Here is a 27,607-nt window from a genome sequence, read left to right on the forward strand (position 1 = left end):
GCGACCAGGCATCTTCTTCCACAGTGGACTGGGCTCGGGGAGCAAGGGTGCTGATGCGCCGACCTGCTGACCCTCGTTGTCTGAGCGATCCTCTGGTGCACCCGGCAGGCGGTGGAAGCACTACTAAGCGGCACATGGATGCGAGTAGAGACGACCACTCTCTGAAGCATGTCAGAGGAATTGGCTAAAACATCTCTGCTGCTGAGAATCTAAAATGCCCTTGTTATGATGTGTAGTCAGTTGTCTAGCATTTAACAGCACTCACTAAGAGGTTATTTAGTCTACTTATTTCTAGTTTTGATATTCTGATTCACACATGTTGATCTATAACTGGTGGTGTTAATCCCCTTACCCCTCTTCAGTTCAAGCATGTGTATTCAAACTTACGAACACTCAACATGTCTGACGATTTCCCTATGCCATGCTTTTCACTTATATCAAGACAAGTTTACCTAGCATGATTGTTTTATATTTTAAAAATGTGCAGTTCCTCTTGACATTTTGTTTCATAACTCTAAGTCTGTATTCCAACGTTTTGCATTGCACCATATGTCAATGTCACTACGTGTATGTTCACTGCACTTAAAAAAAAAAAAAAGAATAAAAAAAAAAAAAGAATGCAGCTTCAGAATGAATCTAAAATGGATGCTGTCCAGGAGGTGGGAGGGTCTGGGAGGGAGGGTCTGCTGCTGATTGGCTGTAATGTGTCTGCTGACTGTGAGGTACAGGGTCAAAGTTTACTCAATGATGACGAATAGGGGGCGGACCGAACATCGCATATGTTCGCCCGCCGTGGCGAACGCGAACAAGCTATGTTCGCCAGCGAACTAGAACAAGCTATGTTCGCCAGCGAACTATTTGGGACATCTCTACAGATGAATAGAATGTCGTATTTTGAAATTAAGTCATATTGCTCCATCGGACATATTTATAACATTTGAAAATTTAAAATCTATATTTGGAATCCCTGATACTGAAACATAACTATATAAAGATTAACCATTGTATTATACAGTATAGGGATAGAAGAAAATCATACTCTTGAAACCTTTATAAATAAATGTTGTAAAAGTAAACTGATCTCCAAAACTATGCAATTAAGACTGAATCTTATGAATATAAAAAAACATCTTCCATTTAAAAATGGGAAAGAGGTATAGGTAAAACATTTCTATTAATTAACTGGGAAGAAGGATACTTAAGTTATGTATAGATTTTTTTCATCATTAAGTATTCAAGAAAACTACTTCAAAATCATACATAGATTGTATCTCATGCCAAACAGGATTTATAAATTTGATAAAAAATCCTCGAATTTATGTTGGAGATGTACACACGATATCTGTACAATATACCATACGTGGTGGCAGTGTGCAGTATTAGAAATTAAAACGATGATTTAAGATACTCTTTCAATTATTTGCAATCAAAAAGTAATTCTATCCCCTCAATTATTCCTATTCCATTTGGATTTTCCAATACGTAATATCTAACAAAAAATACTACTAATACACATTTTTATGGCTACAAAATTAATAATAGCTAGAAATTGACAACAACAAAATTATCGGTCGGATATAATAAAACAAATCTATTGTCAAAGTCAAATGGAAAAGGATTTCTATAGAAAGACTGGTAATCTAGCTGTATATAATTCAATTTGGTCTAAGTAGGCTAAGGTAGCTAATAACAGTAGCTAATTTGGGCATTAACAGCTAACAAATCTATTATCTTCAACAATAATAATTTAGAATCTCAGTCACCCAGCTCTTTATTATCTCAGACCCCAAGTGGCTTTCCTTTATCTGACTCCAAAATTTAATTGTAACTTTCATTAAGCAGTATGTTTGAAATTGTGCTGTACGTATTTCACACTATTTCTGTTTGTATGTTAATATACATGTACGTCATTTAATATCCATTTAATAATCTTAATTTCAATAAGGAAAATAAATTCTAAATAACAATGCCCATAGCATTGCCAAATACCTTATTAAAAAAAAATCCAATCCCTTCTAAACACTCATATCTGGAAGAGGATGCTCTCTTTTTGTGGTTACCCCTTCATAAAAGAGGATTGCTGATATATTGAGAGATGTGGTTAAAATAACACATTTTAGCAACTCCAGAGTATTATTTACTGTATTTGAGAACAGACCAATAATACTTCACATAGAGCTGTTATTCTTAATCTGCTAACAGATACAAAATCTAGTATAGCCTTCCAGTGGAGAGATAAAACTGTACCTGTCACTGAAGTCCCCTGCCCACATACTATCGGCCCGGTCACCACCTTTAAAATGAAGTATAGCATGTGGGGTACATTGTGTTATTGATGAGCATAACGTTGATGAAAGCTCTTATTTTTATTGTTATAGTATGTAACATCTTGTGGAATGGGTCTTGGTGTCCAGCAGGTAATTAAATAATCCATCTTAATCGAATCATGTCCCAGAGACCAAGACTCCATGGAGTGGTTTGCATTGTTCTGGCTAAAGATCCCTTGTTGTGTGTACTCGTATAAATACATGTGTTTTCTATGCAATAAACAGTTCCCTTGTTTTACCCAATATGACTGGTCCTGTCCCCTTTATTGGGGAATATCACAAGGTTCCAGAGGGCTATAATCACTGTGTGCTGTGACTGAATGCAGGACCAACGGAGTATTTGAGAAGCGGCGACCAAGGGACACTAAGGGAACTTGCTACCCAAGACAGTTCCCTTGTAAAGTGGAAAGTTTTAGCACACTCCTTCCCTGACATGCCTTTTAAATATGGTTTTAATTGATTGCATCAACTCACTGTTTACTTGTATTTTGACGGCTGTCCCTGTTCTCCTTTTGCTGTGCAGAATGCATTTTAAATAGGTTCCCTATTTGGTTTTATGTTTTAGTCAACCTGTGCCCAATATAGGTGCAGGGTGCGTATAATATAATTGGTTGTGGTTAAATGTTTTGTGTGATCTCCTGTCCTGCTGATGCTTGCTACCAACAAGGTGGATTTGGCTGTGGAGCAACAGCTATATGCACTACCAGCATTAGCAAGTCTTGTTAATTTGCATATTCAGGTAGATATTTTACGTTAGTCTTCCCCAACCCTTTTATTTTTTATTTTTTAATTCTTTATTTTGTCGTGCATAAATGGTACATAAGTACCGATTCTGCCACAACAGCAGAGATAGGTCATAAACAGGCATACATTTGTGTGACAAAGAGTTATTAGCGATTATACAGCACTTTTTTTTGTGTTCCCAACCCTTTTATAAATATGTCATTATGTTCTTATACGTTCCTGTATGTTGTCTGATATGATTTGGTTATTTGTATTTCATTGAAGTTGTCACAGTAATCTAAATGTAATGAACATGGGCTAGTCCTGAGTAAAAATAAAGCAGAGTTTGTTAGTTCCATTTTGAACTGTGTGTCCTGTGTGGATTTTTAGGGATCCCAGTAACAGAGTTGTCATACCTGTTGGCTGCACGATCCCTTTAGCCCTGGGTTAAATCTAAGAGAGCTAGGCCTGAGAGCTGCACATGTCTTTATAAAGAAAAAGAGCTATCACATTTCAGGCAGAGGTGCATACCTGCCTGGAAGGAAAGCTGCAGAAGAATAGGCAGAGGGGATTATACCTGCTTGGAAAGAGAGCTGCAACCTGGTCGGGTGGAAAAGCTCTAGAGAGACCCCAGCCTTGGCGTTCCAAGGTCCAGGGAAGCGACTAGGAAGCAAACTCTGTCAAAGTACAGGAACTCAGTCACACAGACTATAAATGAAATGTATGCATTCTATTTGCTTTGTAAAAAACAATAAAAAAACATATTGCAAAAAAAAAAAAAGTTTCATTAGATAATGAATTTTGATTTATTTCTAATTATATATTGATATTTTTGTGAAAATGTTACTTTTAAAATTGCAACTGTGTTCTGACCAGCTACTGCTCAGCTTAACTTGCCTGCTGCTGTGTTTGCTCTGTGTGAACTTGCAGCAGCAGTTGGTCATATAACAGTAGACGTAACAGAACTCCTCAGCCAGATAAAGTGAAAATGTATTTGCTGGTGTGGCGGGACCGGTTCCACATCTTTTGAATTGCCCTTTTTTATATTATGTGTGTTCTCCACATCCTTTTGTATAGTATGCCCGCTCCCCGTTCGGTGCCTCCACAAAGGGAATTAATTCGCCTGCCGAATGGGGGCCACCTTGATACCCACATTTGGAATGTTCGTTTAGAACCTTCACACCTCGCAACATAAGTATCAAACCGCAAGGGAAATAATTAATGAGCGCTACCCTGGGCGGCCGCCATTCGTACAGACGAACGCCAGCCAGGGGGAGCATTTCTTTGATTGTTTCACCACTCGCTCGATTCCCAAATTAGGACCTCCCCAGTACCCCATTAGAACGTTTGCACCAATTAATCAGAACGTTCTCACTTGCAACCAGAGTGTGAAACCGCAATGGAAGTAATTAATGAGTGCTCTCCTGGGTGGCCGCCATTTCGTATATACGAACGCCACCCAGGAGGAGCATTCGTACCCAAAAAGGAGACGCTTCACTTGTCTGGGTTTCACACCAGGACCTCGCGAACTGAGACTAGCCGGTTTGTGGACCGAGGCCAAGATCCCTAAGATTGGTGTGGGAACTTTTGGGGCACTGGCGAGTTTTTCTGTGCCTGGAAGACAAAAAAAAAAAAAAACGCTGTGTCTCAATATTAAGACACACATTGAGCAGAGTCACTGGACCACCAGCGATTACAGTATGTAGGTCCATGCTGTTGTTTTCTCTCACCTTGTCTATAATGAAAGCAGCGGCGAGGCTCATTTTCCTCCACGCTCTGTTAGTCCCTGCATTGGCTTCCAGTTAGATATAGGGCTCAATTTAAAATTCTGGTGCTTGCTTACAAGTCCCTACATAATGCTGCTCCAACCTACCTATCCTCCCTAATACACCAGTATGTCCCATTGAGGCCCCTGCGCTCTGCCAAAGGCCTACGTATAGCCTCTGTCACCTCTAATGCTCGCCTCCAAGATTTCTCCAGGGCTGCATATCTTCTATGGAACTCCCTTCCCCTTATCCCCCACCCCCCATGACTCCTCTCCTGCAACTGTGAATACTTTTCTAACAACCTACTTTGTACCCTTACTTTTACCCTTTGTGTCACTATACCTCAGTCCTTCTAGAATGTAAGCAGACTTTAAAGGGGATCAAATCAGGATGGGAGGGGTATTGTGCAGGTATGTTTTAATATGAGGGGTGGCTAAAAGGCAGGTGTGTAAGAGAAAATTAAATTGGGGCATATTTTGGGTGGGTTTGTGGGAGTTTAAATGACATGATGGTATGTAAATAGAGGTATAGTTCTAAGCAGATTACACACTGTCAGTGCTTGTGTGTATGTGCAATATCCATCACACACACTGACATTGCATACATAGAAACTGACACACTGACACTGACAGAGAACACCCACATCAATACATACTGAAAAACACACCCAAGAACAACAATATACACATGTACTGACATTCACTTATTTATATTGTACAGACACAAAACACACACACACCCCGAAACACTTACATGCACCAATATTGCACAAACTATATGAGTCTGTCTCTGCTAAAGTGATTGTTTAGTGTCATAAGTAGCTTTCACAACGATTATAATTTAAATGAGCATTATAATGATAGAGAGGTGCACCCTGGGGAGTTTTCACTAAGGCTCTTGAAAGCATAAGTTCAGCTCTGAAAATTGATCAGATCCTTAAAGGACTTACTTTCTAAAATATTTTGCAAATGTAAATGAAACTTTTTAAATTATTGCAATATTTAAATGAATAGTATTAGATTTAAAATTAAAATTCAACCAAGCTATACTTTTCTGGAATATTGCTATTATTAAAAAAATAAATAAAAAATAAAATGGTAGCCTGCCCGCCCCCCCCCCCCCCCCCCCCAACAAAAAAAATAAAATAAATATTTTATTTTGAATTTCTTTTGATATTTTAACCTGTATTTGTAGCTATGTAACAGTTGAATTGTTATAACAAATTTGGCAACAATTCATGGGGATTAAGAGTATACGTACATTACTGTCTTTACCAACACAGTACAAAATTTGAACGCAGGACATCTATGGGTGTTTCAGCTTTTTCAAACTCACCATTTGAAACTATTGTTCCTTAGATGTAGATAGGAAAGCCATGAAAACATTCTCACAGGAATTGAGGTATTGATAAAATAACACACTTAAATCAACAACTATTAAAGTAACCATTAAATAATCAAGGCAGTGCAACAAACACTGTTTTCACAATTTCTCTTTAATGGACAAAAGACAGCAATAACACACTGGGTACATACTGGATACACTATAAATGAAATAAAAAAAACTCCAGATTCACACCCCATATCAATTAATCCTTTGAGTGCCAGCTGATTAACAGAAACATATTCAGATACTTAATTATGGCGCCGACTTAAAATGTAATAAGAGATTTCCATCTTTATTCTCGATTTTGTCAATCAAGAAATAACTAGAAACATATTTAATCTATATAAAGATCAAAACAGCATAAGTTCATATTGTCTAGGCAGTCAGATATCAAATATAATCTTAGAATGTAAATATTTCTAAACCAATCAAAAATGTAAAATAAGAATATTATAGTTATATGTTCCTCAACAGTGACACAGTTGCTTCATCGGGTGAGGTAACATGGTGGAAACAGTACTTTGTTCAGCTGCCGGGCAAGCTTTCATCACCCTTGAACAGCTCTCTGATCAAACTGATTTAAAAAAATAATAATCACTATTTAGCAGACTTTCTCGGAGTACAGTTTATTAAAAAAAGTAGTAAAATGTAGTAATGATGTGATAACGCCTAAAATAAATCTTCCCTTGTATGCCATTAGATCAATTTGAAAGAAATGCAGCTTTAATTTATTTATTTATTTTAAATGTGGCACTCAAAGGATTGCTCTCCCTCTGATTTTAGATGAATTCCTTTAAATAAGAAAAAAAAAAAATAAGATAAATCAACAAACATGTTAAAAAAAAAAAAAAATTAAAATGAAGAGTGCAAAATCCAGTTATACCAGTGAATCACATTTTAAAGTGTGTGCTGCAGGCCACTAAAAAAAGAATTAAACAAACCCTAAAATGATATGGGGAGGGGTATATTTGATAACTGTGATGTAGGTCACATACAGCATCCATTACCAGCTGGTGGTTATTTCAATACTTTATATACACATGATATCACAATATCTTAATACTGAAAATAAACTGTGACAACCGTGCACTAGAATGTCACAACGGACAATGAAATGTTAATCTCCTTTGCACTGTACACAATACTGATGAACGATGATAGAAAGAGGAAAAATAAATGCACACATTATCATGAGAATCTGAAACCAATATCACAGTCTTAGTAATTAACAGGGTTTAATGAATATATACATATACTCAACAGTAAACTGGTTTAACTCTTTGCATTCCAGGGAACAGCAAGGGATGGATGGCACAATGTTGCTTAAATCTCTGACAATCAAAGAGTTAAACAAAATACAGTAACAACTGTCTATTTAGCATTTGCTTTATATCTGACTGGATTGAATAAAGGGCTTCTTACACTCTAAACGTGTCAGCGTAAATTTTACCCAACAGTGAGAACATACATAAGATTAACTAAAAGGTTGAAATCCAACATTTTAGCAGTAGTGCCAGTGTGTTACCTCATGTACAATGGAACATTTTTCAGGTTTATAATACTCAATATACAAGTAGTGCAAAGCTTTGCGATTTTCCCGCCTCTTTTTTTTTTTCAATAAAAATGTACCAGTGTGTATACACAGGTGCTGACTTTATGAGACCAGGGTAGGGTCCCCTCCCAGCTGTTGATCTCACATGATGAGTGTGACAAAGCATCACGGCTGCTTTAAACCTTGAAAAAGCTAAGGGGGAGAGGTCCTACCTTATGGATATTCATGTACCAGACAGACATCTGAGTGTCAGACAGGGTTTCCCTGCTACCCTCTGTCTGTCAAAGGAAAACGCATAAGCTAAATACAGTGTATGTAGAAAATAAAACTGCGTCTGTACAGGGTCTGAGAGAACTAAATGCAAATACAGAATGATCACAAAAATACTGGACTAAATTGGCAATCTGCTGCACCTTATGCCATCGCTGTACACCTCTCATATGCAAATACAATGCTATAATGTACAGAGATATATAAACCAAAAGTCAAAGTCACATGATGACATAACAAATGTTCAGGATTTTAATCTTATATCCCCACCCTGATAAAATAGCTTAAATGAACACTATAGTGACAGGAATACAAACATGAATTCAATTTCACTATAGCTGTAATAACACTATTTAGGTCCATGCCCGCCCCCATTTTGCCTTCTTTACTGTAATAATCAAAATTGACGATCTCAGCCAATCCAATGCTCTCCCATAGGAAAGCATTGGCAGGCTATTGTGCATGTGCGGCAAAACACCGCACTGCTCCAATCAGCATCTCCTCATAGAGATGCATTGAATCAATGCATCTCTATGAGGAACATTAGGCGCCTTCATGAAGAAAAAGACCGTGTTTGGCTGTGGGGCAGATCATGACAACTTGTCTCAGCCAATAAAAAGCCAAGTGTGTACTCAATACGTCTAATAAGGAAAATGCCTTGTGAAAAGACGTTGCCAAGGGGCAGCAAGAATATGACTCCTTAAAACCTATCAAGTGCACTTAAGCTAGGATGGCGACTTTAGTATTCCTTTAACTGCCAACTGAAAATACTCAAAGGGACACTATAGTCACCAAAACAATTTTAGCTTAATTAAGCAGTTTAGGTGTATAGATCATGCCCCTGCCATTTAGGAGTTAAATCACTTTGTGTATGCAGTCCTAGTCACACCTTCCTGCATGTGGCTTACACAATTTTCCTAAACACTTCCTGTAAAGAGAGATGTAATGTTTAAACTTCTTTGATTGCATAGTCTGTTTCATGTAGAATTTCCTGACTTATGCTCTGTTAATAGTCTGCTAGAGCCTGTAGGAACCTCCAGTGTGTGATGATTAAAGTTCAATTTACAAAGCAGGAGACAAGAACTTCTTAAGAAAGTTAAAGATGAGATTGAAAATGAAACCATTAATTTCATGCAGGCTGTATCAGTCACAGCCAGGGTTGCATGGAGACATAAGTGATTTAACTCCTAAATGGCAGAGAATTAGGCAGTGAGACTGCAGGGGAATGATATACACATCAAAACTGCTTTATTAAAAGGCCTATGGAACAGTTTTTTTTTCCGTGAGCAGAAGAACAAATATATGCACTGAATACAGTATGTTTAACATGACACTTAAAACAAATGTTTAAACCCTTCAAAATATGTATGAAATCACAGACCTCAAAAAAGGGGGGAATGACACAAGAGATAACCAAAACCTCGGAATAAGCATTTACATTCACAATATATCTATATTTAACAGGAATAAGAATGGCTACATCTTAATACTTGCAGTGGTTTCTTACTATATATAACTTAGGAAAATAGATATTCCAGTTCTCTGAGTTATTTACATCACATTTTCTAAATTCATGATCAGCATTAATCTCTGTTTACTCATGCGGAATGAGGTAATGCATGTAACTTTTGCAAAGCACACTTGTATGTGGCCCAAATTTTTTAAAATTGGTAAAAGTTCCTAACACTTCAAGTTTCTATTTAGGAAAAAACGTAGCGCAATGAAGTAGTTATTTTTTTGAAAATTAGAGCAGAGAATGATCTACCTTATTGCCACTCAGGTGGTTAGGAAACCCTTGCTTTAGATGGGTTAGCCATTGATCTGACACTCAAAAGAGTGAATAAATCATTCAACCAATTCATGTCACCTGATTAATATTTCCTAATTAGTTCTTTAAAAAAATGCTACAGCAGTATTTACACACAACACATGAAAATATTCTATTGTACTAAATATTGAATACTAGTCTATGAGAGAGTGTTGAGTCAAGTTTCAGCCACAAATCTGTAGCTCACAGTCCCTCTAAAGAGCCGCAGTCTCTTGTTTACAGTGATTTGCTACAGTCCAGTGCATAAAGTAATTTGAAGTTAAATTCTCAGGTCACAAGGCTCAGGAGATCTACAATACTATCCAGAATTACGAAGCAAGGATTGCAAAGTCTTTGAAAAATATGTTTATACGTCCACTCCTTTAGTCAGAGATCCCTCTAACACAATATTGAAATCATGCAGTGTCTGTAGCACCCGGACAAGAGAATGAACCATCATAGCGTCTCTAAGAAGGGCATGCTCTTCATACATCCTAGTAATTGCTGGACACTCGGAAAGAAGAGGAATCCACTGAGATAGCAAATGGTCACTAGAAAGGAAAACATAGTTAGAATTGTAAGACAAACAAACAATCTAAAATTGTATTTAGGAATTACTGAATCAAAAATAGATTATGATTAGCTTCCAGGAAATTATATTTTTCTAAAAGAAATACCCATAAAAAGATTGACTGTCTCTTGATGGCAAGCACACATGAGCTTCCATGCAATTTGCTTCAAAGCAAGTATGCCGGAGTTCATGGCCTGACCTAGTCCTAGTAAAACTGAACAGTGCATCTCAAAGTACCTTTTGAAACAAACAGCATAGAACGATAGGCACAGTTAGGGGAAAAACAAAACAAAACTAATCCTACTAAAGGCCTTATCAAACTGTAAATGAACAGTTAATCCATGTCTCCAACATCTATTCCCTTTTGAGATAATGTACAGTTGCAAGAAAAAGTATGTGAACCCATGGAATGATATGGATTTCTGCACAAATTGGTCATAAAATGTGATCTGATCATCATCTAAGTCACAACAATAGACAATCACAGTCTGCTTAAACTAATAACACACAAAGAATGAAATGTTGCCATGTTTTCTTGAACACACCATGTAAACATTCACAGTGCAGGTGGAAAAAGTATGTGAACCCCTAGACTAATGACACTTTCAAGAGCTAATTGGAGTGAGATGTCAGCCAACTGGAGTCCAATCAATGATGTGAATGATGCCTCGCACAAAATAGCTCTCAGAAGACCTACGATTTACGATTCCATAAAGCTGGAAAGGATTATAAAAGTATCTCCAAAAGCCTTGCTTTTCATCAGTCCACGGTAAGACAAATTGTCTATAAATGGAGAAAGTTCAGCACAGCTGCTACTCTCCCTAGGAGCGGCCGTCCTGTAAAGATGACTGCAAGAGCACAGCGCAGACTGCTCAATGAGGTGAAGAAGAATCCCAGAGTGTCAGCTAAAGACTTACAAAAGTCACTGGCAAATGCCAACATCCCTGTTAGCAAATCTACAATACGTAAAACACTAAACAAGAATGGATTTCATGGGAGGATACCACAGAGGAAGCCACTGCTGTCCAAACAAAACATTGCTGCACGTTTACAGTTTGCACAAGAGCACCTGGATGTTCCACAGCAGTACTGGCAAAATATTCTGTGGACAGATGAAACCAAAGTTGAGTTGTTTGGAAGAAACACACAACACTATGTGTGGCGAAAAAGAGGCACAGCACACCAACATCAAAACCTCATCCCAACTGTGAAGTATGGAGGTGGGGGCATCATAGTTTGGGGCTGCTTTGCTGCGTCAGGGCCTGGACAGATTGCTATCATCGAAGGAAAAATTAATTCCCAAGTTTATCAAGACATTTTGCAGGAGAACTTAAGGCCATCTCTGTCTACCAGCTGAAGCTCAACAGAAGATGGGTGTTGCAACAGGACAATGACACAAAGCATACAGAATGGCTTAAACAGAAGAAAATACGCCTTCTGAAGTGGCCCAGAGTCCTGACCTAAACCCGATTGAGATGCTGTGGCATGACCTCAAGAAAGCGATTCACACCAGACATCTCAAGAATATTGCTGAACTGAAACAGTTCTGTAAAGAGGAATGGTCAAGAATTACTCCTGACCGCTGTGCACGTCTGATCTGCAACTACAGAAAACGTTTGGTTTAAGTTATTGCTGCCAAAGGAGGTTCAACCTGTTATTAAATCCAAGGGTTCACATACTTTTTCCACCTGCACTGTGAATGTTTACATGGTGTGTTCAATAAAAACATGGCAACATTTCATTCTTTGTGTGTTATTAGTTTAAGCAGACTGTGATTGTCTATTGTTGTGACTTAGATGATGATCAGATCACATTTTATGACCAATTTGTGCAGAAATCCATATCATTCGAAAGGGTTCACATACTTTTTCTTGCAACTGTATGTTTCTTTCAAGGATTCCATTAGGAGAAACTGAAACAAAGCAGGAGGAACACAGGAAGAAATGCTTCTTGAAGTCAGATTTGAGGGAAGAAAAAGAAACCAAACACACAAAAACCCATAAAACAATATGCAGATTTACACATATGGTCCTACTTCTGTGGTCATTATAGATTGTTAAACTTAACAGCAGATATAGAAATTATCACTGATGAAAGTCTCATTGCACACATATGTATGTCTGAAGAGTCTACTTGCTAAATATTTGTGGTGGGCTGATGAATTAATCTTGAGATATAGTTTATTTTTACTTAACATAACTCATCACATCTATATTTAACCTTAGAGTGTTTTTTATGTAAGATTTCATGATATACTCATATTCAAATTATAGATAAGAATCACAAACTCCAGAGAAGATCACCAGGGCCACCGAGTTGGAAAAGGGATTTGACCCCAAAGAAGGACTGTCCCTTCAAATAATGGTTATTGGGATCTCTAACTCACTCCCTCACAGAGATGTTGATAGTCATACTTTTGTCCTCTGCTCTACTGTCAAGAATCCATTTGTTTAGCCAGCTGCTTGCAGTTTTTAGCTTTGTGGGTGCTTTCATGGCTGGCATTCTTTGGTCTCCTTGACTCATCAAGCATATAAAGAACCCTTGAGATAGCAGTATTTAAAATATTTAAAACAATTTTATGTGTTATGCAGTTCATATCCTCAAAATTACAAAAAAATAAATAAAAGAAAATGTACCCAAACTTACCGAGCTCCCAGGCAAACCAAAAGCTGAAATTTGCCATCTTTCCCAATGTTTCTGGGGGCCACCACGATGGTATTAACATAGTGACAGAAGGTCTTGCAGGATAATCTCTGTAACAATTGGTCTTCTTCATTTTCTCCTATCTGGTCAGTGGTTTCAAAATATGCCACTGCCTTTTCTGTGAACATGAGAAACACAATTCTATTTAAAAAAAGAATAATAACAAAACCCCTCAAAATTAGGATTTGAAGGAAAACAAAACCCAACAGCAAAATATCCAAATAAGAAAAACAAGAATAGAAAAAGAAAAACAAAATGTCTAGTTCTGATAAACCTGAGTGCAAGAAGAACACATGTATAGGAACAGAGCAGGCACTAACACAGTTTAGGTGCAACATGTATGTTAAACTGCAGTTATTACTAAATCAGTACTCTGAAAATTATTACAGATACTAAGGAACTCTAAAGGACTGGGGCCACCAAAACATCAGACACAGAACAGCATAATTTAAACCGCAGAGCTGATGGACTACTGCAATGCAGCATGTGGGACCTGACATTTAATAAAATGTCAGGCAGAAACTCGTCATTAGTCCTGGGGTATAAAAAGGGTTCTCATCAACCTAGAGTTCCTGTAACATTTTGTATTTGTCTCGTTTATTGTCAAATGTCACACTTTATAATATTGTAAAGCGCCGCGGAATAAGTCGGTGCTATGTAAATGTCAATAACCATAATAATGTCTGACATTTTAAACAATTCAATATAAAGCTTTTTTTTATTTTATATGCTGCAATGAACAGACAACACCTGCAGGTGGCAGTAAACATTGTCTACTTAATCCAGTCAGTGCATATAACATTACATCTTAGTCAATGGATTAAAGCAACACACCAAGCACTGTAGTGGTTATAGTGCCTGGAATGTCCACGTGCCTACCCATTGTAAATGGTCAAACTGCTTGACATCTTATCTGGGGTTCTTTGAGAGCCTTTCACAACAATCACTACTTCAGACAGATCTAGAAGCTCTTTGAGCAAAGCCCTGAGCCGACACTCTCATCCTGAACTAGCCCTGTATTGGTTCTTCTTTGGCAGAAGTGGAGGCAGGAAGCAGCCCCCAGAAGACCCCAAATAAGAAACAATTTTCCCCACAGACTCTAATTAGCGACCATCCTATCGTATATATTTATCTATTGTATTTGTATCACCTAGTATGTGATGCTAATTTTTGTAACTGCAACTTTTGTGGAATGCATTTCCCACGAGGTTCAGCCAACTGACTCTAGGTAAACCCAAAAGCAGTTGCATATGGCACTAGATTAACACATTTGCACTCAAAATAGTAGACTTGTGAGCACAATGATACACCTACATAGATGGGGCAAAGACATGGGGGAATCTGTAAATTACATGTGTAATTTGGATGTTTCTGGAATGAATATACCATACTATGCCAACAACAGACAATTACATGACATTTTCTCTACAGGACTGTTTCATTGTTTGATGATCGAAATCAGATGAAAGAGGAGAATAAGGTGATGGCAGCAAATGTAATTTGTCTTATTTTACCTATGAAGTCCCAGATAAACACACTCTTGTGGAAAATACGGGCAGTTTTGAATCCATGATGAAAAACTTGCTCTAGGGCAGACACCAGGCCATTCTCCCCGCATAGCAGGATGGTTAAACTGCCCCTCTAAAAGGAAATAAATAAAGTGATTTAGCTAGGTACAATAAAAATATCCAACTCTTAAGATATTGCAGACTTAACAGTAAAAGTGAAATGGAAGAGAACGACAGATTGCTTAATGATACAGCTCACTGTATTGATTATGGTGCCTGGAGTGCCCTGGTGTCCCATCCCCTCTTTGTGAGAAGTCAAACTATTTTTGAATGCCCACCCGGCACTATTCCCTGCCTGTACGACTATCGCTGGACAGCCAAAAGGCCCTAAACAGGAACATCTGTTGGCTCTCCTGAGCTAAGTCATGCATTGCAAGGATTAGCTCATTGGCTGAGCTGTAGTGGTTATGGCTTTTGTGTACTGCAAATTATAATTTCAACCTATGTTAGTGTTTCTACTAATTGGGGTTAAACTATACTAGTATATACTATATGTCCTTAAGGGGTTAACTTGTAAATACTCTAGTGAGAACCTTTATAAGAAATGCCTAGAGGAAGGTTGAAAATAAATAAATAAAAAGACAAGAAAAATGGAGACCTCAATATGGGCGTTTCACGGAGGTTAACATTTGGATAAACCACTGACTTCAATAAGCCTCTAAGAAGAACAAGTTGGATGACAATTGAATTATATCTTTGTGGTAACATCCTAACAACCTCGCATACCTTATTATTTTGCGCTGTATGTAGAAGATAAAAATCAAATTGCTCTCCTATATCTCAATATATACTACATTGACAGAATCAACACTGCTTTGTACATTAAAGAACCAATGAAGTTACCCAGAGCACTTCATCTCAACAAAGTGGTCTGGGTGCAGTGGTTCGGTCATTTTAACCCCACACTGTAAAACACTGCAGTTTTGCAGAACTGAAATGTTTACACTGATAGTAGAATTTGATTGGAAGAGCACAGAATTTGACTGCGCATGCATAGACACAAGACCTTTCCAAAGTGGGGTAGACAAAAAGGAAACTTTAGTCCTGAAAAAAATTGTTATTTTTGTGACTATAGGTTCCCTTTAACAATGGCTGGATATTTACCCAAGGGTAAATATACTAAAAATCACCCCCACCCCTTATCAGGGGTACTCCGTACTCGCATACATCAACTGCAAGATACAAGGGTCCTACTTTACATACTACATACCCTACAATCAAAGTCACACAGAGGAAGAAAAACTGCCCCTCATCAGTGTAAAAACATTACTATGTAAGTGATCACCTTCATACAATTAATGTTAAGAAAATAAATAAATATACTTGACAAAATATGCTGTAAGAAAGGGCAGGCTGTCATACATTCATTAGCTAAAACTTACATATAAACAGACATATACCAATTTATAGACTAACCATTATCACTACAATTAATTGGATAGAGAGCAGTACTGATGCCGAGGGGTTCTGATACCAAGGGGAACATGGTGGGGACACAATGTTCATTAAAAAAAAAAAAAAAGATAGTTTGGACTTTATCATCAAATATGGCAACAGGGGAATAAATGCACTTTGCGCACATTCTTAAATTCAACCAAAAACCAAAACAAAAACATTTTAATTGAGATTACTATTAATCTCAATGGCATTTTGTTGATCTTCAGAAGGAAGAACCTGTTGCCTAAGTCTGAAAAAAATGTTACAGTTGACCCATTAATCTTCTCTCACTGGTGTCTTCCCATGCCAAGTGGCCAAAAATAGATACTCCTATCACGAAGCATACATAGATACAGTTTCAGTGATTATATTAGAGTACTGAAGATAATGCAACTATTAAAAGCTTATTCAAATCAAGCTAAAATAAAATGTAAAAAAAAAATACAAATTAATGGATTTTACATTTTATCTTATTAAGCACGTGACTACATTTTTTTTTAAAAGGCACACAAAATGATATAAACTTTTTTAGCATTTAGCTATGAAAAGCATGGCTTTAAATGGCTTGCATTACTGTTTGTTACATAAAAAACTTAAATAAAATAATTAGAAAAATAGGGTATGATTGGCATTATTTGGGAACAACATTGATATCTCTTACACAAGCGGTTAGTTACAGCACATTGGGCATTAAAGTTCACACATTACACCTAGGTTGTGAAACTTGCCTCTTTTTCTGGCTTGTGAAAATGTTTCACAATATTATTCACAGCTTCACCGATTCCTTCCTGGATCTGTCCTGCATTTGGTTCTACAAAAAATGAAAGCCATTTATGATTAGAGACACAGATTCTATGCAAATGTGCCTTTCATTTCGCCAACTTGACTCAGAACTGCCCGAGTCCAAGCAAGGATACGTCTGTATGGACAATAAAACGTTTGCTAGGATCTGGGGCAGCCAAGACAGGAGCATTAACCAGAGCTTGCTTCAGGGACTGGAAAGCTGTCTCACATTCCGGAAACCACAGGACCTGCCTAGGCAAACTCTTTTCGGTCAGGTCCATAAGGGGCTTGGCTATCGCACTGTAGTCCGGGACAATATGTCGGCAGTAGCCGGCTGTCCCCAAGAAAGCCATGACCAGTGTTTAATATTTACATGGACTAGCAAATACCAGTTGTATGTCGACCCTATAAACAAAAAAAACAAAAAACACCACAACACTGCCTATGGTCATTCAACAAAATGGTAGTAGGTGTTTTGCTATGCTAAAGCCGTTATTAGGTTTTTATATAGCGCCAACAAATTCAGCAGCGCATCACAGAGGGTGGACGAACAAACATGTAGTTGTAACCAGACAAGTTGGACACAAAGTAACAGAGGATTTGAGGGCCCTGCTTAATGAGCTTACATGCTAGAGGGAGTAGGGTAAAGTGACACAAAAGGTAAGGATAGTATTAGACTAATGAGAGTTGCAAGAGAGGAATCAGTCGGGAGCTATTAACAGTTTAATTGATAGGCATTTATGAAGAAGTGGCTTTTTAATGATTTTTTTTAAGGAGTGGAGAGTGGGTGAGCATCTAATAGAGGAGGGAAGTGAGTTCCGCAGGAACAGTGCAGCACTCGAGAAGTCTTGAAGGTGAGCATCAGGAGGTGGGAGTACGGACAGAAGATAGCCGTAAGTCTTCAGCAAAGCATAGAGGCCTAGACGGGACATACTTGTGTATTAGTTAGTATAGATAGGTGGGAGCACCATTATGTAGAGATTTGAAAGCAAGAACCAGAATTTTAAATTGAGCCCTATATCTTACAGGAAGCCAAAGTAGGGACTGACAGAAGGGTGAGGTGTGGGAGGTGCGGGCTTAAGCATGTCTGTATGGAAGTACATAGCAGTTTAAGCAATATTTTCTTCAACCTAGATAAACTTCTTAAGGGCAATATGACAAATACTGAAAAAGATATCAGATTTTATTACAGGATCTCTTTCTTAAATAAATATTTAATCACATTACCAAGAAACTACTTTTGATCTGTTACTTGTACCAAATTTGGACAAAATTATCCTGTTGCGCGTCATCAAGAATTTAAATTAATAGAGGTACCAAATAACAGAAGGATTGCTTCACTAATAACTTAGTGTGGAGCACTGAGGATAGGAAAATCTGTGCCTCTGGTGGCACAATTCTCCTTACTTCATGGTCTTTACATGGTTCTACAGCCCTGAGGAATTAGACAAATCATCATAAATTTTATTCAAGTTCATTTTTTTTTTTTCAGTGGGTCCCAGATTTGAGATTTTGCCAGAAAATAAAAAAATGAACAGGATTACTACAATAACAAACAATAACAATATATGTTGCTTGGTGACTGCAATCAGATCTAATTGGGAACATTAGTAAGTTAACTAGCACCCACAGGCCTAATCTGGATTGGAAAAACTGAAAAGGAAAATTGCATTGATTTATTGAAAAGTGCTTGTGAGCTAATTATAGCAACATCCACATACGGACTTTGAATACAGCACAAAATATAATCGTGTTTAACCCACTCCCTTGCACAGCAAAAGAGTGTCCAACATTCCCACAATTAGACAAAGCAATGCATAAACCTGCACTCTCTACCAAAATATTACTTAAAGGACCACTATAGGCACCCAGACCACTTCAGCTCAATGAAGTGGTCTGGGTGCTAGGTCCATCTAGGATTAACCCTTTCTGCTGTAAACATAGCAGTTTCAGAGAAACTGTTTACAAATGGGTTAATCAAACCTCTAGTGGCTGTCTCATTGACAGCCGCTAGAGGCGCTTCTCACTGTGAGAAGACGCCAGCGTCCATAGGAAAGCATTGAGAATACTTTCCTATCAGACTGGCTGAATGCGCGCGGCTCTTGCTGCGCATGCGCATTCAGCCGATGGCGGGGAAAGGAGAAAGAGTATACCGGCGGGAGGGGGGCCCAGAGGGTGAGGGGGACGCAAGGACCCTAGAGAGATAGGAAAACAAGTGTTTTCCTGGCACTATAGTGGTTCTTTAACCACGGATTCATGCAAAATGTGTTTTGGAAGTAAGCAAGCTGCATACGCACTGTTATTCTTCCCAGTTAGAGTTGTGATACTCAGCCGGCGAGCCACTGTGGGAGATTTCTGTTGAGGAGGGGTGCGGCTCTGTTTCCCAAGGTCATCCTCACATACTGGAGTTATCAGCTCCCCAATAAGGATTCGCTCAAGACTCCCGTCATCCACGCCCTTCCCCAACCAGCGGCCACATGGAAACCTTAACAGAAAAAGAAAAAAAAAATTGTCCTTGTAGTTAATTAAAAGAACACTTACATGAACTTTACTCCAATGCAATTAGAAACTCACAGGGATTATTAAGTGGGGACAAGAAAAGTAAAAATATAAATATATATTTTTGGTATTCATAGTATGTGTAGGACAGCTGGGATAAAAGTAAGGAGGGCATGACCAAATTCATTACTCACCCTGGCCAATGGTTTGGTGAAGCCCAAAATAACCTAACCAAAATTCTTAATATTCATTTGTTACACATTTCATAGTTTTTAAACTTACCTTTCCTCCTTTGATTCATCTTGGCTTCCCGTCAGTCAGTTTACTTATTTTTTTCATATCTGATTTTTTTTACAATACATACAGAAAAGTAGGGACTACATTTCCCATGTATTGTCTTCACCTTGCCAAAACTTGGCATTGTCAAGAGAAAATTTCTAATATTTACCATCACGTCCCTCTGGGTCACATATCCTGGGTGTCTTGTGCATTACTATTATTATTCTAGACTGAACAGTGAGCAAATGCAAGATCTGACGCACATGCAAGAGAAAGGCCAGACTAAGGCTAAGACCCAATATTATTGCAAGACTTAAGAAGAGGAAGGCGGTTAGAAAGAATATCCGTCGCAGAGAAAAAATAAAAGTTTAAATTAAAGGTCAAAAAGTCAAATAAATTGTGATTTATTATAAACAAACTTCTGATAATTAAAAAAAACAAAACAAAAAAAAAACAACCCCCGTCCACACACAATGAACCATGTTGGCTAGTACAGAAAAAAAAAATCTGTAAAATCAGCAATTATATGTGGGAGTAACACAACACTGATGGTGATGTAAAATAGGACATTCTTAGATGTGGTATCTCCATGTCATTTAAGCTAGAGAGCACTCTGCACCAAAAGATAGTTGTGTAACTAATATGATAATGTCTACGTGGCCTAAAGCAGTGAGAGAAGACATATCTTAATGCCGCTAAGCCACGCTTTGGATCTCTGCGATTTCAACCCTTTTAAAATCAGAGCTGTTGAAAGAAAAATGCCTTTTACAGCCTCTGCAACTGTCCATCACAAAAACCTCAAAAACAAAATATTATTAAAACAGCAGCAATCTTTTATTACTTTCCAAGTGACTGCTCCAGGTGTCTCATCCAAACTAATGTATAACGTGGACAAGTGCCAAAAATGTAACTGTAAACAAACATTGCTTACTTGTAAGTATGTCCTGTGATTTCATTTCGAACCATGACACAGTCCACGAGCCACTTGGCCAAGAAACCAGAGTTATCATGACCCAGCTGAGCCGTTGTCAATTTGCCCAGATTTTGACACTGATGAAATAATAATAGGACATTTAAGTTGCATAAATACACAAGATGCATACACATATAGAACACTCTCCTAAAACATTTCTGCCCTTATAACCATGTACTCCTCTACAGCCATTGTGCAGTTATGTTGCTCACAGAGCTCTTATTTGGTTACACTTTCCCTCTAATAAGACACAAACCATAACCAATCCCCCAAATGTCTAGCTTACAAAGAGCACTTTTTGAAGTGATATTCGCTCTCTATTATCTTGTATTTCCCATTTCTGCTGGACTGTAACTTTGTACGCAGTGCTCCTGCAGGATTTCTATCCAATTCAACAACAAACTTTACAAGAAAGTATGCCAATATTCAATTTCAATCCTCTTTTCTATTCTAAATTTACATACTGCACATTATGGCCTTTTTCTGTACCCAATAAATTAACCAATTTGTGTTAAATTTATTTCCAGTTTAAGAAATGTAGGATTGAAACCACACTATTAGTATAGCAAACAGGCTGTAGGCCTTTGTGTAAATCAAGAGAAATATCTAATAGTACTCACACCTGTTTTAAAAGAGCCTGGTTTTTACATATCTGTGGGTGATCACGCTGCTGGGATGACTATTGTGTTAAACATTGCATTAACTATGATCCTGAAAACCAGGCTTGCCACAGTCTGAACAGACCAGGAAGTCCCTGAGATATCTCACATGATCTTCTCTTACTGTTTCAGAAGGGAAAGCTACACCGCGGGATTTAAGGGGTCGGTAGTACATCTGCCAATTGAACACTGTGATATTGTACTGAGCTACAAAACTTTGATATACTTCTCTACAAATCTGGTATGCCCTGCAACTATACATTGCACTGTGGAATCATACTTTTATCTTGCATTACAAACCTCAAAGGTCATTTCAAGCAGGTTTTTGGGTATCTGCATCACTCCAGTGTCTCCCAGTTCTCCAGAAATACAGATCCACGGGTTGGATGTGGTGATTACATTGCTCAGTTTTTTGATGGGGATGATTACAGTCCTGTATGGAATCACTAGGGGAGGAAAAAAATATTTTCTTTCTTATTTCAAAGAATGAGTTGAAGATATTTGCTCAGTATTATCAATTCTGTTCACTTTGCTTCTACAATTTTCCATGAAAATTAGTCAAACGTAATTTTAAATTTAGTGTAAATTAAATTTTCCACGCTGCAGTAGCATAGAGGAGTGCTCCCCTCCCACATAAGGCAAGTAGATCTATAATGCCTAAAATATATGAAAATATATGCAGGAACCCAGCACCTCCCCCTCGTGCGCTCCTCCATGCTCCAAATTTAAAACACAAGCAACGCACTCAAATCCCCAGTCATTAAAGCTACATGATTTACAATACAAAATGTTAGAGATTTTTTTTAAAAAAGGGGAGACATTATTAAGAGTTTGTATGTTTATCACATATGTATGAGAGGCTGGGGCTCTATATTTCTACCTGCCCTATGCAAGAGGAAGGAGGACTATCCATCTGTGGATGGACAAACCCCTTCTCTACATAAGTCTGTTCCTAACAAAGTTTGCAGAAATTTGCTCTTGCATTTTTGAAAACCCACAAGCACACTTCAGGGTGTTGGTGTTACAATTATGAGGTGTGACTGTGAAAATTAAGAGTGAAATTTAACAACTCTAAGAAGACAAATGGTAGAAGAAAAAAAACAACACTTTACTGCATTGCAATCACTTACTAAGGAGACTGTGAAAGCAGAACGATCAGTGTTAAATATGTGTATCCATGTGAATTCAACCTCAGAACTCAATTACAGATAACTCCAGAAATAGAGCAGAGCTAGTTTTCTTCTTCAACTTAAAATCTCCTCTTTATGTTGATGGAGCACTGCGATGAAGTAGATTTATTAACTAATGGCTGATTGCTCCAAACATCAATAGTTTGCAGGGCCGGACTGGCCTACTGGGATACCGGGAAGTATCCCTGGTAGGCTGCCTGGCCTGGGGCCGCTTTGAGCTGTGGTTGGAGCCACAAGACAGGAAAATATATTTTTTTCCTGTTTGTCCTGCTGAAGCCGCAGAGCAGGCTGCGGTCAATTCTCTTGTGGCCACTGGCCAGAAGTGCGCATAGATTTTTCCTACGCCAACCGTGGCCCGCCGAATGTGGGCGGTGTAGGGCTTAGGACGGTATATCCGGCAGCTGCACGGTGGCCGGCGACATCCCTTCCCTTAGATCTGCAGAACGCTCTGCAAGACTGAACTGAGGCTGAGCTCAGGGGCCGGGAGGAGGGGGCATGACGGGGATTGGAGGTGAGCGAGACCGGGAGATGATAGTGGACAGCTTCCTCTCCCTCTACAGCCTAATTTTCTGTCTGTGAGCCTGATACGGGGAATGGGGGCACGGAGAACCCAATACTGGGTGGGGGCACAATGACCTTGGTAGTGAGCACAGGGGGTAAATGACCACGATACTGGACATGGGGGTGGGCGCACATCAACCCTGATACTGGGCATCGGGGGGCACAGGGACTCCTATACTGGTTATGGGGGGTCACAGGGACAAGGATGTTGATAATGAGAATTGGGAGACAAATAGAGCCCTGTCTCTGAGATGAGGTTACTAGAACTGTGATATTGGGCATGAGGGACACAGGGGTTCTTAAAATGGTGTTTGGGACAAGGACGCTGATAATGAGAAGGGGAGGCAGGGACTCTCATTTGAGGTGGGGTTTTAGGGAACCCTAATACTGGGCATGGAGGCACAGACTATGATAATGGGAGAGAGATAAAGGGGGACAGGATCATTACCTAGTATCCCTGAGCTGGACATCTGCAGCCCTCCCTGATTCTAGACAGAAACCCTCATTAAGAGATATTTCTAAATTAGTCTAATTACCATTGGAATAATTGGACTATTCATGAGGACTGCTCGACGTTTACAACTTTCCACCGTAATTTGCTCTTTATATATAAAGCCATTTTGTGCTTTCATATCGGTCTTATCTACAAATAATTCACTATTTAAATGTGCTTTAAAATGCATGGTTTTACCTTTTATGAACAAGAAAATAATGTTGTTGTGCTGGTATAATGGAGCAGTGCGATTACGCTGGTATGATGACGCAATGCTATGGGACTGGTATGCAATTATTTCCAGGGCTGGTTTTCATTCCCAGTCCGGACCTGATAGTTTGTCCCTGTTATAATTTGCTGTCCAGAAATTCTACAAGCTCATATGTCTGGTAGTGGGCTAAAGACAAACTTACTTATTGTGGTGAAAACACTAGTAAAGCAAAAGTAGTCCACAGCATTTAGAGATAAGAGATGGTAGAGAAATTGTTCCTTCTCCTCCTCACATCGCAGGAATGCATAGCGTTTGTACAGTTTCCTGAGAAACAAAAATTCACAGGGATAAGTAAACATGACACCAAAAAAAACACAGAAAAATAAATAAAATAAAAAAAAAAAACAACATAGCAATATATACGGTATTTAATTATAGAATTCTATACCATAGTTACTGGAGGGAGAAAAAAAGCCATAGGAGTGGAAGTTACAATAATCTGTAGTTTGGAATGCTGAATTTGTACCTACTCCTTGTAGTGAGTTCTATCACTATGTATTAGAAATACAGATATATAAAGGGTGAGCATAGCTAAATTGTTGACTGACCTACAAACTAATAGGAATGCCATATTTCAAACAATGATGGCAAAGTGTAATTCACAGAAAAACAGAAGAAAACAAAAATCCACTCAAATTTAATAAAAAAAAAGAAAGAAAAAAAAAAAAAGAAAAATCAACCACAATTACTTGGATATCAAATCTTCAAAAAGTCATGCAATTGATTTAATTCTCTCTCTCCTTGCTGATCACCCCAGTGAGATGCTACTGAGGAGCAGGCTGATTGAGTGCAAGGGCAGTTATACAGCTCCTCGTTCACTCAAGAAGCAACATCTTCCTTATAGCTTGTGGAAGTCAGTCAGTGTAGATCTGTAATGCCTCGTTTCCACTGAGCGGATCGGTTCGGTTCAGTTCGGTACGGTTCGCTATTTTGGGTGTTTCCATTATGAAAGTGGTTCATACAAGCGAACCATACCAATCCATTCAGGGTCCTGCTTCAGATGTAGGGCCATAGAAAATGGAACGGTTCGGTTAGGGCGGAGCTACTATACAATCCATTGATTGGTGGACAGGAAGAGCATTTTTTCTAAACCCCGTATGGCCCTGAAGGTCTGACTTGCAGTGGAAACGCTCACCAGAATGGGCTGGTCCATTCTAAACCTTCCAAACTGTACCAACCCGAACCAATCCGCTCAGTGGAAACGAGGCATAAGATACCTTATCGAATTCACCATGGAAACTTGACACTGTGAATCCATCAAATCCCAAGCTATAATAGAGTTTAAATGATAAAAATAACATATGTGGAATACTACTAACTTTGTGAGAGCCTGATTGGTCAGAAGCTGCTTAAGGTGCTGTGAAAGCAGCTTCTTTTCAAGAGACAGTCTTATCCAACCACGAGCTCGGCCAACATCCGTCTTTATTTCACCTAAATGCTGAATATGCCTGTAAAAATAAGTAAAAATTCAAAACCTTACATCAGAATAAAAAAATGAAAACAAGTTTGCTTCTTTCCAGTATAAACGAACATTTTGTAAACCTGCTAATGAAGAACATTCTCAGACAATGGTTACATAAAATTAACTTTGCCAATATTCCTGACCAAGGTAACTGCAAACATTGCACGGTCAATACCAGTGGCGTACACATGACCCTCGCGCTTACTCTGCGCGGGCCGGGGCAGCAACACATGGCGGCGGGCACCTGGTCGCAGGGGTTGCGACCGCGGTATGTACGCCACTGCATGCAGATGCGCACACACACTTAAAGGACCACTACAGACACCCAGATCACATCAGCTCAATGAAGTGGTCTGGGTGTCAGGTCCCTCTAGTTTTAACCCTGCAGCTGAAAGCATAGCAGTTTCAGAGAAACTGTTATGTTTCACTGAGCGTTAATCCAGCCTCTAGTGGCTGTCTCACTGACAGCCGCTAGAGGCGCTTCCGCCATTTTAAGACACTGAACGTCCATAGGAAAGCATTGAGTAATGCTTTCCTATGGGCGGTTTGAATGCGTGCGCGGCTCTTGCCGTGCATGCGCATTCGGAGCGGAGAGGCGGAGGGATCCCCAGCGCCATGGGAGTCCGGCGCTGGAGAAAGGTAAGTGCTGAAGACACACACACACTCTCACGAACAAATGCATACACACATTTACTGATAAAGACACTCTCACTTACAAAACACACACACACACACTCACTTATTTACAAAACACTCACACACACTCACTCACACTTACACTCACACTCACACACACACACACACACACACACTCACACACACTCACTCACACTCACACACACTCACTCACACTCACTCACACTCACTCACTCACACTCACTCACTCACTCACACTCACTCACTCACACTCACTCACACTCACTCACTCACACTCACTCACACTCACTCACACTCACTCACACTCACTCACACTCACTCACACTCACTCACACTCACTCACACACTCACTCACACTCACTCACACACACACTCACACACACTCACACACACACTCACACAGACACACTCACACACACTGACACACTCACACACACTGACACACTCACACACACACACACTCTCACACACACACTCTCACACACACACTCTCACACACACACTCACACTCTCACACACACACTCTCACACACACACTCACACTCTCACACACACACTCACACTCTCACACACACACTCACACTCTCACACACACACTCACACTCTCACACACACACTCACACTCTCACACACACACTCACACTCTCACACACACACTCACACTCTCACACACACACTCACACTCTCACACACACACTCACACTCTCACACACACACTCACACTCTCACACACACACTTACACTCTCACACACACACTTACACTCTCACACACACACTTACACTCTCACACACACACTTACACTCTCACACACACACTTACACTCTCACACACACACTTACACTCTCACACACACACTTACACTCTCACACACACACTTACACTCTCACACACACACTTACACTCTCACACACACACTTACACTCTCACACACACACTTACACTCTCACACACACACTTACACTCTCACACACACACTTACACTCTCACACACACACTTACACTCTCACACACACACTTACACTCTCACACACACACTTACACTCTCACACACACACTTACACTCTCACACACACACTTACACTCTCACACACACACTTACACTCTCACACACACACTTACACTCTCACACACACACTTACACTCTCACACACACACTTACACTCTCACACACACACTTACACTCTCACACACACACTTACACTCTCACACACACACTTACACTCTCACACACACACTTACACTCTCACACACACACTTACACTCTCACACACACACTTACACTCTCACACACACTTACACTCTCACACACACACTTACACTCTCACACACACACTTACACTCTCACACACACTTACACTCTCACACACACTTACACTCTCACACACACTTACACTCTCACACACACTTACACTCTCACACACACACTTACACTCTCACACACACACTTACACTCTCACACACACACTTACACTCTCACACACACACTTACACTCTCACACACACTTACACTCTCACACACACACTTACACTCTCACACACACTTACACTCTCACACACACACTTACACTCTCACACACACACTTACACTCTCACACACACACTTACACTCTCACACACACACTTACACTCTCACACACACTTACACTCTCACACACACACTTACACTCT

General features: G+C 39.2%; 1 protein-coding gene across 4 annotated transcripts in view; it reads right to left on the minus strand.

Moving 5' to 3' along the window:
• Positions 1-6,292: 6,292 nt before the first annotated feature.
• Positions 6,293-27,607, minus strand: part of DENND5B (DENN domain containing 5B) — a 135,798-nt gene continuing 114,483 nt past the window's right edge. For all 4 annotated transcript variants that reach the window (XM_063447612.1, XM_063447610.1, XM_063447611.1 and 1 more), the window contains 9 exons: positions 25,138-25,266; positions 23,961-24,082; positions 21,604-21,749; positions 20,603-20,721; positions 19,191-19,378; positions 16,839-16,921; positions 14,620-14,746; positions 13,049-13,223; positions 6,293-10,382 (listed from right to left, as the gene is read on the minus strand). In XM_063447612.1, coding sequence (XP_063303682.1) covers positions 10,199-10,382; positions 13,049-13,223; positions 14,620-14,746; positions 16,839-16,921; positions 19,191-19,378; positions 20,603-20,721; positions 21,604-21,749; positions 23,961-24,082; positions 25,138-25,266 — 1,273 coding nt within the window. In that variant the 3' untranslated portion in view covers positions 6,293-10,198. The remainder of the gene's footprint in view (positions 10,383-13,048; positions 13,224-14,619; positions 14,747-16,838; positions 16,922-19,190; positions 19,379-20,602; positions 20,722-21,603; positions 21,750-23,960; positions 24,083-25,137; positions 25,267-27,607) is intronic.

Source organism: Pelobates fuscus, chromosome 3 (genome assembly GCF_036172605.1).
Source record: "Pelobates fuscus isolate aPelFus1 chromosome 3, aPelFus1.pri, whole genome shotgun sequence".
NCBI lineage: Eukaryota > Metazoa > Chordata > Amphibia > Anura > Pelobatidae > Pelobates > Pelobates fuscus.